General features: G+C 40.4%; 1 protein-coding gene across 2 annotated transcripts; it reads left to right on the top strand.

The window, feature by feature from the left end:
- Nucleotides 1-5,959: 5,959 nt before the first annotated feature.
- LOC121981090 (plant cysteine oxidase 2-like) lies at nucleotides 5,960-9,272 on the top strand. 2 transcript variants are annotated; one of them, XM_042533438.1, is made up of 6 exons: nucleotides 5,960-6,054; nucleotides 6,276-6,613; nucleotides 7,551-7,669; nucleotides 7,752-7,905; nucleotides 7,996-8,202; nucleotides 8,819-9,272. In XM_042533438.1, exons 2-6 carry the CDS (start codon nucleotides 6,391-6,393, stop codon nucleotides 8,941-8,943), a joined length of 828 nt encoding a protein of 275 aa, XP_042389372.1. In that variant the 5' UTR covers nucleotides 5,960-6,054; nucleotides 6,276-6,390; the 3' UTR covers nucleotides 8,944-9,272. The 2 variants fall into 2 exon arrangements, with proteins under 2 accessions (XP_042389372.1, XP_042389371.1); XM_042533437.1 differs by lacking the exon at nucleotides 5,960-6,054 and having other exon boundaries at nucleotides 6,067-6,613.
- Nucleotides 9,273-14,086: the final 4,814 nt, after the last annotated feature.

A 14,086-nucleotide genomic window follows, 5' to 3' on the forward strand; every position in this document is an offset into this window, starting at 1 on the left:
TAAGGCTGTATTTATAGCCTTGGTCGGGGAGCCCCGAAGGGATTTCGGGTGCCCTGGGAGGATAAAACTTTATCCCCCAATGTTCAGATCGCGTTTGATGCGATCTGGTAAAAAAGTCAACTCCAAACGCTTGGAAGGGTTCCGGTCGCCTCGGAGGGTTCCGAGCGCCCTGGACAGTTCCGGGCGCCCCGGAGGGAAAAGTCAACCCCGTTGACTTTTTCCAGCCCGGGTCTTCTGTTCCGTCTCCGTTTGCCTCAGACCGAGTCTTTCGCTCGCTTGGGTGATCTCTGCCATCCAGAATAGGGCTCACCCGAACCCAACTTCCGGTCTTCTCGAGCAAGCTTTTGCTCCGGCTTCTCGTCCCTTGGAATCGACGCATGCTTCCTTCTCGTTCGCCAGCGTACTCATCTGTAGTCTTCGTCCCTCGGTCGTGTCGACCTTCTCGCTAGCTGCGTCTCTTGCTCCTCAAGCAGTCTTCCGCTCCGGCTTCTCGTCCCTCGAAACCACCGCACGCTTCCTTCTCATCCACCGCACGATCCCTCAGAATCAAGTATTTTAAAATGAAACCTATCAGGCCCACGTTAGGCCTGATATGGTCTTATATCAGGCCCACCTTGGGCCTGATATGGTCTCGTATCAGGCCCACGTTGGGCTTGATATGGTATCATATCAGGCTCAACAAAGGCTGATTTTTTTTTCAAAACTTGCTACCACCCCTTGAGAGTTGTAAATTGTAAAAATCAGGTTTTGCTTGCACCGTTGGAGTCCTTGAAACTCTAGAATTCCACTCGAACTGAAATGGGTCAAATCGGAGGTGTCTAGGTCCATCAGTGAGTTTTGACCAAAACCCACTGATGACCCTACCCTTCTTGGATTTACTTGAAATCACCTTCCCTATGAAGGTTTGAGAAGGGAAGAGCTATATATGGTATCAAAACTTATTTATACATCCTGGATTAGAAGTTCTTACTCTATGGCATTTCGCACGGAACGATGCACCTCTTTTTTTCAATGATATATATATATATATATATATATATATATATATATATTAGTACTCATATCTTATCTGAAATTATTCTAGTTATTCAAAAATTTAAATTTTTTTGCTCATAGTGTATCGATTAATTTTATTCTCTATATTACTACCTTTTTTTAGGGCATTTGATTTCCTCAAATTCTCGTTTAATACGAAGGTTTGAGAGGGGAGGAGCTGTAAATTTTAAACAGCACATTTTAAGTTAGGAGAACCAACAACCACCATTTTATTTTTAAGTCAAATATGAGGCAGAGAGTAAAGGTATGTTACGATACTATTAGTTGTATTTCACTTCCCATGTTGTAGACTTGAACCCCATGGTAGCACGTTTTGAGTTTATAGAAGGGGAAGATAGAATCAAATTTTTTGAAATGAAACCTATCATGCCCATGTTGGGCCTGATATGGTCTCGTATCAGGCCCACATTGGGCCTGATATGGTCTCATATCAAGTCCACGTTGGGTCTGATATGGTATCATATCAGGCCCAACAAAGGCTGATTTTTTTTTTCAAAACTTGCTACCACCCCTAGAGAGCTGTAAATCTGGTTTTGCTAGCATCGTTGGAGTCATTGAAACTCCAAAATCCCACTCGAACTGAAATGGGTCCAATCAGAGGTGTCTAGGTCCATCAGTGGGTTTTGACAAAACCCATTGATGGCCCTACCCTACTTGGATTTACTTGAAACCACCTTCCCTGTGAAGGTTTGAGAGGGGAGGAGCTATATATGGTGTCAAAACTTATTTATACACCCTCGATTAGAAGTTCTTGCTCCGTGCCATTTGGCACAGAACATGTGAAGCTTGGAGTTACCAGGATAACAAATTTTTTTTTTTTTACTCAAACAATATTTACTTTGGATTTGTAGATTTACATGCCTAATTTAAATTTCGATGCAAACATTATACCACTGTATTATTCTTGTGACAGTTTAGTATACCCTTCTCATATCATACATACCACTGTTATAAACCACATAGACTACATACACAGATATAAAATTACAAACATTAAGTAATTGTACTTTTACATTGCCCACCATCTTTTTGCCTTACAACACTATGGCTATTTAATCCAATGTTTTACAAAACTTATCCCTCAAAATTGATACAATTACATCAATTCTAATTTTTTTTTTCATATCTTGTTGCTTGAAGTCCATCTTCATTTCGTACAGAAGACATCGAATGTATTGGATCACAAAGAAGCCACAGCCAAGGCTGTAATATAACATCACCAATTTAATGTTCAATATTTTAAATCAATATTTTCTATTCACACTATTTGCTCGACTTACCTGGCTTCTTGTTGTGGGCATTCTATTGTACAAGACATCCATTGATTGAAGGGATGATGCCTTTTAAATTTTTGATCAATAGCAGCAAGATGCTCACGACTATAGAGTTTAACATCTGATACCTGTAAGATTGAGGAGGAAATTTAAATTCGACATTAACTAGCATTTATACTACAATACAAACATACACATGAATATTAGATGCTCACCGCTACATCAAATTCATAGCTATATTTTCTTCCACTTGCTAGAGAATTGTAATGATTAAACGTCAATGAATAGGTGTTGACCGCCAACAAGTGGAAGTGTGCATTATCACTACACAATGGTATAAAAATATACCTAACCTCTTCATCTTCTGTATCTATCTTTATCAGTTGTTGGAAGGCAACCTTGCTTGAGAATTTTATTAATGACTACAAAAATACAAATTCATACATACTTAACCATAATATATTGTATTCAAATTTGAACTATTCTCAAATAAATTTCTTACTGTGAAGAAGGTTGACCAATAAATAGACTTGTTGTATGTCCTACTAGATAAGGATGCCCCCCTAAATAGAATCTTACAATACGTGTATATTACCTCCCCATTTGTCAATATCTCTCCATTCACACCAGATAAGAGGGAATACACATTTAAAATAAAGGGTGGCTCCTTCCAAACGAATTCATTTGTAAACCTACAAAATAAAGCAATGATTATAATTTACAGAATTTAATTATAGAACCATATAATCATCTAAATTAGAAAAGAATATAATTGTCTTGACTTATAAATTAATTACATCAACTATGTAATTCACATACTTTAGTTTCTCCAACACTTTTAACAAGTACGCCACATCTTGATCTTATTTTTTTTCTTCGAAGTCTTAAATTGCTTCTTCACAAACTATGCCCATCAACATAAAAGAATTTTAAATAGTGAATTAAATTAAAAAAATTACTATAAATTTTGCAAATATCTACTTACATCAATGGCTTGTTTCCTCATTTGGTTTTGTGAAGCAATCCTATCTGCATCATTCTCTGCCTCTTCTTCAGATTCATCTTCCTTCAATTCTACAATCTCTCTTTCTTCTTCCATATCATCCACATTAATTTTTACTTTCCCCTTCTCCAGCACATCATGTTCCTTTAAACTTTTTTTCCCCTCTCCTTGTCTTGAAACGTTCTTCGCAGGCTCACATATTTGTATATTTCTCCATTGCCTCTTAGATAAAATTTGGAGACACAATGAACTATCAATTGGAGTATCCATGTAATCATAGCGACTTCTATCATGTCCTCTCCTACTTCTAGTTGCAAAAGCTACTAGTTCGCATTGAAGATCGTCTACAGACTCGCTATATTGAGATTGCATGCATTTATTTTCTAATATTTTAAGTAAGTCTTTCACCCTATCATTCAAATGCATGTTCTCCATTGTTAGCTCCTTAATTCTGTTTGATTGAATAATGCAATTACAACATTCCTTATTATTTTGCCTTCCTTCTTCATTTACTTCAAACTGTGATTTGACCATTCCATGTGTAATGTCATCAATGCCAACAAGGTTCTCAACCAATGATTTCTCATATTGGGTAGGGATTAGGTCATCAGAACCTGTCAAAATATTTAAACACATGTTTAAAAAATTCCTTTTAACCAAACTAAGGTCACAGTAATTAAATTTACCTCTTCAGATGAGACTTGATCAAACAAATCCCTCACTTTACTAATATGTAAAGGAATATTCCTCCACTTATTTATTCTTGCTCTTTCTATTTTGTATGGTTTTTGGATTGAAACATGCTCCAAAAACCATGTCTTATTCACCATCACAAGTGTTAACTATTCATACATATCTGTAAATTTTTGTTAAATTTACCATCATTTTTAAACTTACTGCCAAAAGACCAGTAAAGCCCTTTAGGTAAGGGAGGTTGGTGTTAGAATGTGTTGTCCGAGTTGAAAAAAATATATCCCCAATCTTAGGTAATTGTGGAGCCATAAATTCATAGATAGCTTCAATCCAGTTGAATCTAGCAAAATTTTCAAAATCATCTACTATATCTATAAGACATAACGGGACATTATATGTACTAGAAGAAAATAAGACACAAACAAATATATACAAAATATAGAATTTGCAAAATAATAAATCATCATCTTCTCCTTCAACACGATTGTCATAAAATGTAAGCAACTCCTCAATTCTTGATCTAATAGAGTCTTTTTTGTTTGAGAAGTATGTTAGAAAGAGGTCACTGCATGCTTTATTTGAATTGATCGGAATCGAAGCTCCTCGGTCTGCAATACCAAGCAGCAGTGAAATGTCTCTTCTTGTGAAGGCAACTGGAACGCATGCCCAAGTTAAATGATTAGTTGACATCTACCAACATATACATAAGTATTCACCACACAGTGGGCCTGATACGATATCATATTAGGCCTATCATATCAGGCCCATGTTAGGCCTGATACGATATCGTATCAGGCCTAAAGCCCCTCATTTGCAATATGAACCCACTATCAGTGCCATTAGCTGACAAAAATATTCACCTTTATAAAATATTAGATTTTACTATACAACTACTTCGTAATAAAATTACATTGTACTTGAGAATTTGAAGGTTTAAGTACTTGAATCCCAATTTTGAAATATATTGGTCAAAATACCACGAATATGTTGCATATCTTGTATGTCCAAAAAAATGCTAAAGGGTGACTGTTTGATCACGGCTATATGTCGATTATGTAAAATCACAGATCCATGATGTCTTCCTTTCTTTGTGGATGCTCGAAAAAACTTTTAAAGTAACTTAAGACACTGTTCCAATGCAACTTCTGTCCAACATCCTCTGAACCCTAAATTTTGAAAATTTAAAAATTTTAAAATCATTCTCGTTGAGCTTTTCAAAATCACAGAGTTTTAGATTAATAGAGTTTAGAAAGGTGATACCTTTACAGATAATTCAAGTGGAGAGGACGATACACTCGATCCCTTTCTTTGCGTCATTATGAAAGAATATTATTGACGAAAACCCTAAAACCCTACACCTGAGCCTCGCAAACACTGATTTTTTAGGTCTAAATGCTAGATGCCGCTTGATCAAGGTACGAAGATATTACGTAGGGTTTCACTAGGAGGATGATTTCGCCACAATATTGGAGCTGCAATCAGAGACTTACGAAGAACACCCAAGCATGCTCGAGTTGACAGATGGAGGGAGAAAAATGATCGCACTATTATTTTTATATCAAAATAATTCAAAATGTGATTCGGATGCCTGAAAAATCATACCGAAAGAGGGGAGATTGACGAGAGACTTAAAATGGGAATTATACATGACTTAACTGTATCCTTTGGTAAATATAGAATTGTGATATGTCTTTTAATAAATACAATATCCAAGGAATGTCTTTTAATAAATTGTCCTTGTTTTTTTTCCTTTTGCCGGATCTCGGCACGTGAGTTGCACGCTCTGTTAAGTGACTAATTCTGAAACAACATATAAAAATTTATTTTTGAAAAATCAAAAACTTGTGACACGTGTAAAGTTTACATTGGTAGTTTTGTGGGTCCCTGTTCCCCGTGACAACCAAACTAAGAGACAGGGGAGAAAGAAATCAAAGGCAGTTTATGGCAGCCCACAGGAAAGCAGACAAGCAGCAGGGAACCTCTCTGCCCATGGCGCCCATGGTTTTCCCCTTCCTCTCCTTCAAAATCGTACGCCTCGCTTCTCCCTTTCTTCTCCTTATAAGCCCCACAATCCGCTCTCTATCGGCTATCGCCTTCATCGAACAGGAATCATCCAAATCCTGATCTACTGAATTAGGGATCGGGAACCTAGATTTCTTTCCTTTTCGGATAAGGAAGGACGAAATTTGCTCACCAGTACTGTGCTATTGTTTATTGCTTCCAAAAAAATTCCTTGTTTTTTTTTCCAGTACGTCGAGCTCGGCTGTTCAGCATTCGGGCACTCGCTTAAAAGTTTCGATTTTGATAGCTCCTGGAGTTTCTTTGGAGTTATTTTTCTCCGATTAGAGATTTGCCGCTTTTTGGATGAGGGTTAGCGGAAACTTGGTTGCCGACGACCACGACGGGAGGGTAGAATTGGCCCCCGAGAACAGCAAGGGTCCTTCCAAGAAGGGCAAGCGGCGGCAGAAGAAGGCGGTGAGAGCTGTGCAAAGGCTGTTTGAGACTTGCAAACAGGTTTTTTCTGAAGGCGGACCAGCCGGAATCATTCCATCACCGGAGGATGTTGAACGCCTTCGATCTTTACTGGGTACTTATCCAGCTCAATGCACTCGTAGTATTTTTTTTTTTTTTGAAAAAAAAGCAATTTTGTTGCTCGACAAGCATTCTACTACTTCCTCCTGAATGTTTGATCGTTTTGGGATTGAATAAGTTTCATACTAATTTAATATGGTATTGTGACTAGGCCAGGGCCTTCGAGTCATTACGAGCATGAGACAGCATGTTGAAGATAGACTATTTGTTAAGTACAATGATTCATTATGTCTAAATATTAAGAGGTTCTCCTCCTCCTAATGATTTATCATTTTAAGATGGGATGAATGAGCAACACCTCACTTTAACAATGTGATTGCTTAGATAAGTTAATTGCTTTACAGTTGTTAAAATATCTCAATGTCTAGTATTAATGTCATTAATTATATTGCTTATGCTCAAAATTAATGTTGTTACACATGAAGTATAAAGCTTTTCTCATGCCAACCTGCGTCAATGTGTCACAAAAGACTACTGAATCTTCAACTAGCTATTTGGTTGTGCCTATGCTCTTCATTGAATATGCTACTGAAGCTCATCATGATGTATCTTAACCTTGGGTATCTTGCCTTTAATTTTCTAGATCATTTTGCTGTGATTTTGTAATATCTTATTGGGAGTGGTCAAAGTGAACTGAAAAATCATTTACCACCTATGTGCATTTGAATTCACTTGTACACTTAAGATGTGTAGTTGATGTTTTCTTCTAAGATTCAAATCTATAAGAAAACATCAGCTAAAATCGTAATTAGAAACTCTGTACTCCTGAATTTATCACACATATCTACTTTGCAACATTTGCATGGGGTTCAAAGAGAAGCACAAATATTTAGCTTTTACTTTGCTTCAGGATTTTTGTTCAATTTCCTGATTATGTGTTTTCCATTGTATCTGTCTATTTGATCCAGTTGTTGTATTTTCCTTTTGAACAGATACTCTGAAGCCTGGTGATGTTGGTCTAAGTCTGAACTTGCCATATTTTGAAAATTTTGGGATTGATGAACCTCCTCCTGTAACATATTTGCATCTTTACGAGTGCCCTAATTTTTCAGTATTGGCTGATCCTTAGTTCTTACTACTAATTGTGTTAGACATTTCGGCATTTCTCATTTATTCGATACTGCATTTTGCAGATTGGTATCTTTTGCTTACCACGAGCAGCTGCAATTCCACTCCACAATCACCCAAGCATGACTGTGTTTAGCAAAATCCTTCTCGGGTCCATGCACATTAAATCATACGACTGGGTTACTCAGGGCTTGAACGAGAATATCAAATCGTCCAGTGGTGTGTGAGCTATTAGACTATTTTAGTTTGAAACAGATTCCGACCAAGATTGTTGCTTTCTATGTTAGCCATTGTTTTGCATCTCTGCAGGTGCATGTCTAGCCAAGATGAACACTGATACCGTCTTTACTGCGCCCTGTCGGACATCTGTTTTATACCCTACCTCGGGGGGTAACTTGCATTGTTTTACTGCAGTAACCTCATGTGCAGTGTTAGACGTCCTTGGACCACCATATAATGTTGACGAAGGGCGCACCTGTACGTACTACAAGGAATATGCATTCTCAACTTTCCCGGGTATGTTGGTTTTCACTCACAGTGACCTTTTACTCAATGTTTGTATCAATGCATGAACACCCACATGAGTTAAGAACCTAGAAGAGTGTAATTAATACCTTCTTATTCCATACATGGCATGATCGATGTAGTTATTTTTCATTTCAAATATTTTATGCTGTGCTATTGAATCCAAAATAAAGTTTACTTATTTTACTGAATATTTACTTGAGCATTCCCAGTCTAGTACCTCTTCTACTTCAAGAATGGAGTTACTGATTAAAGCTAGTAGCTAGTGATGCTTCGATGTTTCAATTCAATCCCATACCTATTTGTGTTGTCAAAAGAAGTAACTCAAATTTTCTGTTAATGGACATGTGGATTGACCTCACTTTGATTCTGGCATTTGTATAAAGTCATTCTAGTTCTATAAAACTTCTGTAATTGTTCTTTGAATCTCAGAAAGCTTTCTAGTTGCATAAACCCATGCTTGGTACTTAGTTGCTTTGATATGAGATATTGCAACTTGTTGAATTGTCTAGGAAACAATTATAAGAGAAAAATGCAATAGAATGGTATCAACTATTGATCTCCGATCCTGTCCTGAGATTGGCTTGCTAATCCATATGTGTTTCAGGTGATGCGACTCTACTGTCAGGCAAGAACGAGGAGTATGCATGGCTCGAAGAGAGGGGGAGCAAGCCAGATGATCTTGTCGTGCGTGGGGCAGAGTATAGAGGTCCGAGGATTTTAGAACGCTGATTTGGACTTGCAAATGATGCTGAACATGGCTGCAAAAGAGTCGATGTACAAAGAAAACCAAAGAACATCAAAGCAACAAGATTAGAGCAAAGATCATGAGCTCAAATTTCTTCTGCTTCCTAATAGATTGCTTTAGATTGTAATGGCTTACCATCCAAAACAATCTTAGGATGAGTTCATGGAACTTAAACGCCCTTCTGTTTTTTGCAAGGGCCGAAACTGAGTTCGTCAAGGACTTTTGTTTTCCTTATTTCTTCGTTCGTTCTTTTTCCCTTTCTGTAAGAAACCATGGTGCAAAAGCATAACTCCTAGTCGATTTCGACGCGCCATCTTATCTTGTGTCATAATTTTATGCACGGTATTATACTACACAACTAGAACTAAAAATTGCACAGGCACAACAAATATTACAATCTTTTCATTGTTGCTGAAGCTTTTTAGATTTATGCTTTCACTCTTATCTTGAAAATGCATAAATATATCAAAGTTATTGAGGATGAGCTCGTGAAAATGCATACACTGATTTTATATATATATAAAATTTAGGTGTCTAGACTTTTTGTTTTTTTCCTTTTTTTTAATAAAGGCAAATCATATTGAAAATGTCCAAGGATTTACCTGCGGCGTTTAGACCTTTCCAAACAACCTCTCAGTTATGGATTTTGCCAAATCACGTATATCATGCAAGACATGCACAAGTGACCGGCTCTGCTGAGCCGGCTGTCGCTGCTGTAAAGCTGTCCAAAAGTGTTCAGCATCTCCGCGGCTGTGCCAAACAACTGCAAGCCATATCCCATAAAGATTTAGTTATGGAGCTGTCTATCTCTTGGGATGATCTAGTAGTGAGTACATATTTAAATTTTAACATAATTGAGATAAATATTTTTTTCATGTGTTAATTTTTATTTTAAGATTAGTAATCATCCGTGATTTTTCTTTTCCGTATTTGACTCTGAGACAAATTGATAAGATATTAGGGATGAGCGCATTCGTCTTTTGTCAACTTAATTACGGAGCAGTCACTATTTCAAAAGTTAATAGTCATCTATGATTTATCTTTTCTGTATTGATTCTGGGACAGAAATACTAAAATAAATACAATCATCTTTTGCCAACTTAGTTACGGAGCAGTCAAAGAATAAGTAGGCCTCCGTAGGCACAATGGACCGGTCTTGTAAGCTACACACTCCAATCTATCTTTGGTCCGTATCTTGCCCTTCGCAAGCTGCCAAATCATAAATTGGTGCTTCGGCATCATGTACAACGACTGCTGCCCACACCTCCTGGAGGCTCTTTGGCTTGAAGAAGTCGTATGCGGCAGTAACTCCGTGCCACAGCTCTGGATTGAACCAACTGTCCAGCATAGCCGCAGTTTGCTAGACAGATTCTGCACCATTTTGGACAACTTGCCTAATCTGGAGCAATCTCTTGCTGAGAGGGCTGTCTGACAACTTGGTTTGTCACTCTCACAAGTTGATGTGCTAGAGGTACTAATAATGATGGATCCATCGCACCCAAAGAGTGACAGTAAATCATCGTCAGAGAGAGTTGTTGATGTCTTCCTCCTCTTGCGGATGATAGCAAACTGACTTGCGGAAGCAAAAAGGTCTTTCTACTAGCCAAAAGCGAAGTGCGCGTACTTGAGACAAGTGATTGCTTCAAAAAGTTCTTTCATGATCTGGTCAATCGAACTAACAAGCGAAACATGCTGGTAACCATCACCAAAGCCTCTGGGGAACACTACAAGTCTAAAGGAAGTTGGGGATAAGTTTTTCTCCAATTTTGAGAGGTTATTGGGTACAAAAGTAGACTATTTGGCTCTAGATAGCAACTTCACTGCAGACCGGTCCTCACAGAGTTACAGTAGTAAAATCTTATTGCCCCGATCAACTCATAGGAGATACGGACAGCCCTTTTCAACATTGGCAGCGACCAAGCACTAAGACCAAAATGGATACGGATTGAACTTCTTGAAGGCATCTTGGATGGCAATGGACATAGATTTGTATGAAGCAGTCTAGGAATTCTTTGCAGCAGGCCGGTTGCTCAAGCAGTGGAACCACATGCTCATTGTGTTGGTCCTGAAGTTCGATCACACGGCGCACGTCTCCAACCATCGCCAATATCTTGTTACATGGTGGTGGACAAAGTCATCCCCAAGGTGTTGGTGAATCAATTGCGAGCAGTGATGGGCAACCTAGTAGATCCGGCACAGTAGCATATGTGGAGGATCCTTCCATCATTGAGAATATCCATCTTGCAAAGGAATTATGGAAGTATGCATAAAAAAGAATCTCACCAAGATGTACTCTAAGTGGACCTTCAAAAGACGTTTGATTAGGTGGATTGAATATTTTAACTTGTTTGATCCTTTCTGAAAATTGGATCATATGGATCGTCAGGTGAGATAGATGGAATATTGATCGAGTCGAGATGTCTCGGAGGGGTGTGTGCTGAGATGACTTCTGTGCTAACCAAGTCGTCAAAAGTCCTCTGGTCAACATTACCTGCAGCCAGCAACCGGGTTGCCCCGGTCCCTGGTACCCCAAGGCTCGAGGCAGATCCAACGAATATATGAGTAACAGGCTAATAATATAATAATGGGATAAATGAGGGGCGAGTGCGAAAATCATACCCTGGCCCAGGGGGCGCTCTTGGATGGGACGTTGCTCGAGTTATTGTGACCCAGAAGAGTAAACGAATGTGTTGGACGAGGAGTTGGATCTGATGACACGGAGCCAGGCGTGATGACACGAAATCGGATGCGATCTCGACATGCAGGCTGAGATAATATATCGTCACACAGGCCGAGATAAGACATCAGCACGTGGGTCGGGATATGAGATCGACACGCAGACCGGGATATGAGATCAGCACGTAGGTCAGGATATGAGATCGACATGCAGACCGAGATATGAATAACAATGTGAAGGCTAGAACACTGCATTGGCACGACGCCGGAACACCACAACAGCTCAATGGCCGAAACACAATGGTACGGAGATGGATAGTGACAACGACGCACAATACAAAATACAACAACAATACAAAGCTAAATCGGGTTTGGAATCGGCACGTGGATTGCCGGCATGTAGCGGCTGCTAGCGAGGGGGCTGCGACAAGAGAAGGGATGCCAGCGAAGCCGGCGGCAAGGGTGTAGGTCCAGGCTGTCGGTGTAAGGGGAGGCGATGCCTCCTTGGTTGGCACCGGCGTTGTCCGGTAGAGGGAAAGGTAGTGCGCGTGGTGGGAAAGGGTTGACGACCGGCTAAGCTGCTGGCCGGCGAGGTTGCAACAGCAACTGAGGCAGTAAAGGCGTGACACTTGGGCTACTACGTGTCTCAGGTGAGGGAAGAGGGGGCTGATGGCGTGGAGAGAGAAGAGGAAGGAGGGTCCGACGACCTTGCTCCTTGGTCGCTGTCGTGGGTCGTCTGGAAGAGGTGGCAGTGGCGGCGGAGAAGGAAACGCGGCCTCAAAGGTGGTCGTCCCTTACTGATGGTGGCAAGAGACAAAGAAGGAGCTCCCCCCTCTCTTCCTAGTGGCGACGGCGTCGGCAAGGAACGTGAAAGGAGAAGAGGAAGGAAGGCAGCGAAGGTGGCGTCGGGGTCGTTCGTCTGCGTGGGCGTGCAGGCGCAGGTGGTCGACAATGGTGGCGAGATACGAAGGAGAAACTCTCTTTCCCCTTGGTTCATTGTAGCGGCGGAGAGAAGGAAGAGGAGAGCTCCCGTGAGGAACCGGCGACGCCCCTTCAAAAATGAAGCCCCCTTCTTTTTGTTATCCACAGTGCCCTAAGAAGGACTGCTACAATAAAATGGCCAAAATGCCCCTCCCCCTTCCCCTAATTACTCCTCTACCCTTAATCAATATCCGCATCATCGTTGTTCTTTGACAATTTGGATTCCCCACAGCAATTCGTCAAATGGATCGAAGAGTGCATCGACATTGTCTCCTACTCGGTGGCCATTAATGGAGCTATATATGCACGGTTTCTTCAAAGGGTGAAGGGGATTGCCACAAGGAGACCCGTTCTCTCCCTTTCTCTTTGAACTATGTTTGGAGGTCTTCTCAAGGTCACTCAAAGCCATTTCACCGCAACCCACCTGTCATTTCCATCCCATGTGCACTAGAACGAGGATCACTCACTTAGCCTATGTGGATGACCTACTCCTCTTTGCGTGGGATGATGAGTCAATGATTACCTCGATAGTGGACTGCTTTGGAGGACTTTGGTGCGTTGGACTTCTTCCTAACCTCACCAAGTCAAATTTGTACATGGCAGGGGTTAGTGATCGCACAGCGAGCTGGCTATTGGAGATTATCGGATTCAGCGTTGAACTTTTTTGTTCTATTACCTTGGCATCCCCCTTGTAGTGGAGAAGCTATGAACCAACTGTAAGACCGTTGGCGGCCGGCTAGAGGGAGGTGAATAGCCCTGACAAATAAAAAGAACATTTCTCAAATTTACCGCTTAATTAATCTAACACTTGCATAAATAAATTAAATGACTGAAAGAAAAGAGGTACGAAAGGGTTATTTGGTTACAACCGGGGAAGTTATTAATCCAAGAAAGTTGGAGCTCAGTAAACAATCTCCTTCAGGCGGAGAAGTCTCTTACAACAGTTGAAGTACTCAATTTCAGAACAAAACAAAACTAGAATTAATCACAAGTGTTCTATTGAACCTCTTGGACCAAAGTTATATTTATAGCCCTGGTTTTGGCGCCTAGAAGGGTTCCAGACTCCTGGAATGGGATAGAATTCTTTCCCCAATACAACGATTAAACGTCACGTTGATTTGGGTAAAGTTTGGATTCCGGGGGGCCTGGACTGGTTCTGGGCGCTCGAACTAAGAAAGTCAACATAGTTGACTTTTTTTCATCTGAGTCTTCCACTCAGATTCTGCTCTCCTCGGTCTGGGTCTTCTACTTCGGTTCTGCTCACTTGGATGATTTTGGTCATCCGAAATAGGGCTCACCCGAACCCAACTTTCTACCTTCTCAAGCAACCTTCCGCTCCGGCTTATCGTCCCTCGGAAATGCCGCGCGCCTCCTTCTCGTCTGCCCGCGTACTCTTTCGTAACGCCTCGTCCCTTAGATGCACCGAGCCCGTCGGCTCTCTCCAGTGCTGTCCTTCTCGTTAGCTGCATC

The sequence above is a fragment of the Zingiber officinale genome, chromosome 5A (genome assembly GCF_018446385.1).
Source record: "Zingiber officinale cultivar Zhangliang chromosome 5A, Zo_v1.1, whole genome shotgun sequence".
Classification (NCBI taxonomy): Eukaryota; Viridiplantae; Streptophyta; class Magnoliopsida; order Zingiberales; family Zingiberaceae; genus Zingiber; species Zingiber officinale.

Excerpts from the sequence above, each read along its gene's own strand:
- LOC121981090 (XM_042533438.1), top strand. The coding sequence starts at position 6,391 with ATGAGGGTTAGCGGAAACTTGGTTGCCGACGACCACGACGGGAGGGTA. Across the intron at positions 7,906-7,995 it reads GAATATCAAATCGTCCAGTG|GTGCATGTCTAGCCAAGATG; the intron begins GTGTGTGAGCTA and ends GCATCTCTGCAG. Across the intron at positions 8,203-8,818 it reads TGCATTCTCAACTTTCCCGG|GTGATGCGACTCTACTGTCA; the intron begins GTATGTTGGTTT and ends TATGTGTTTCAG.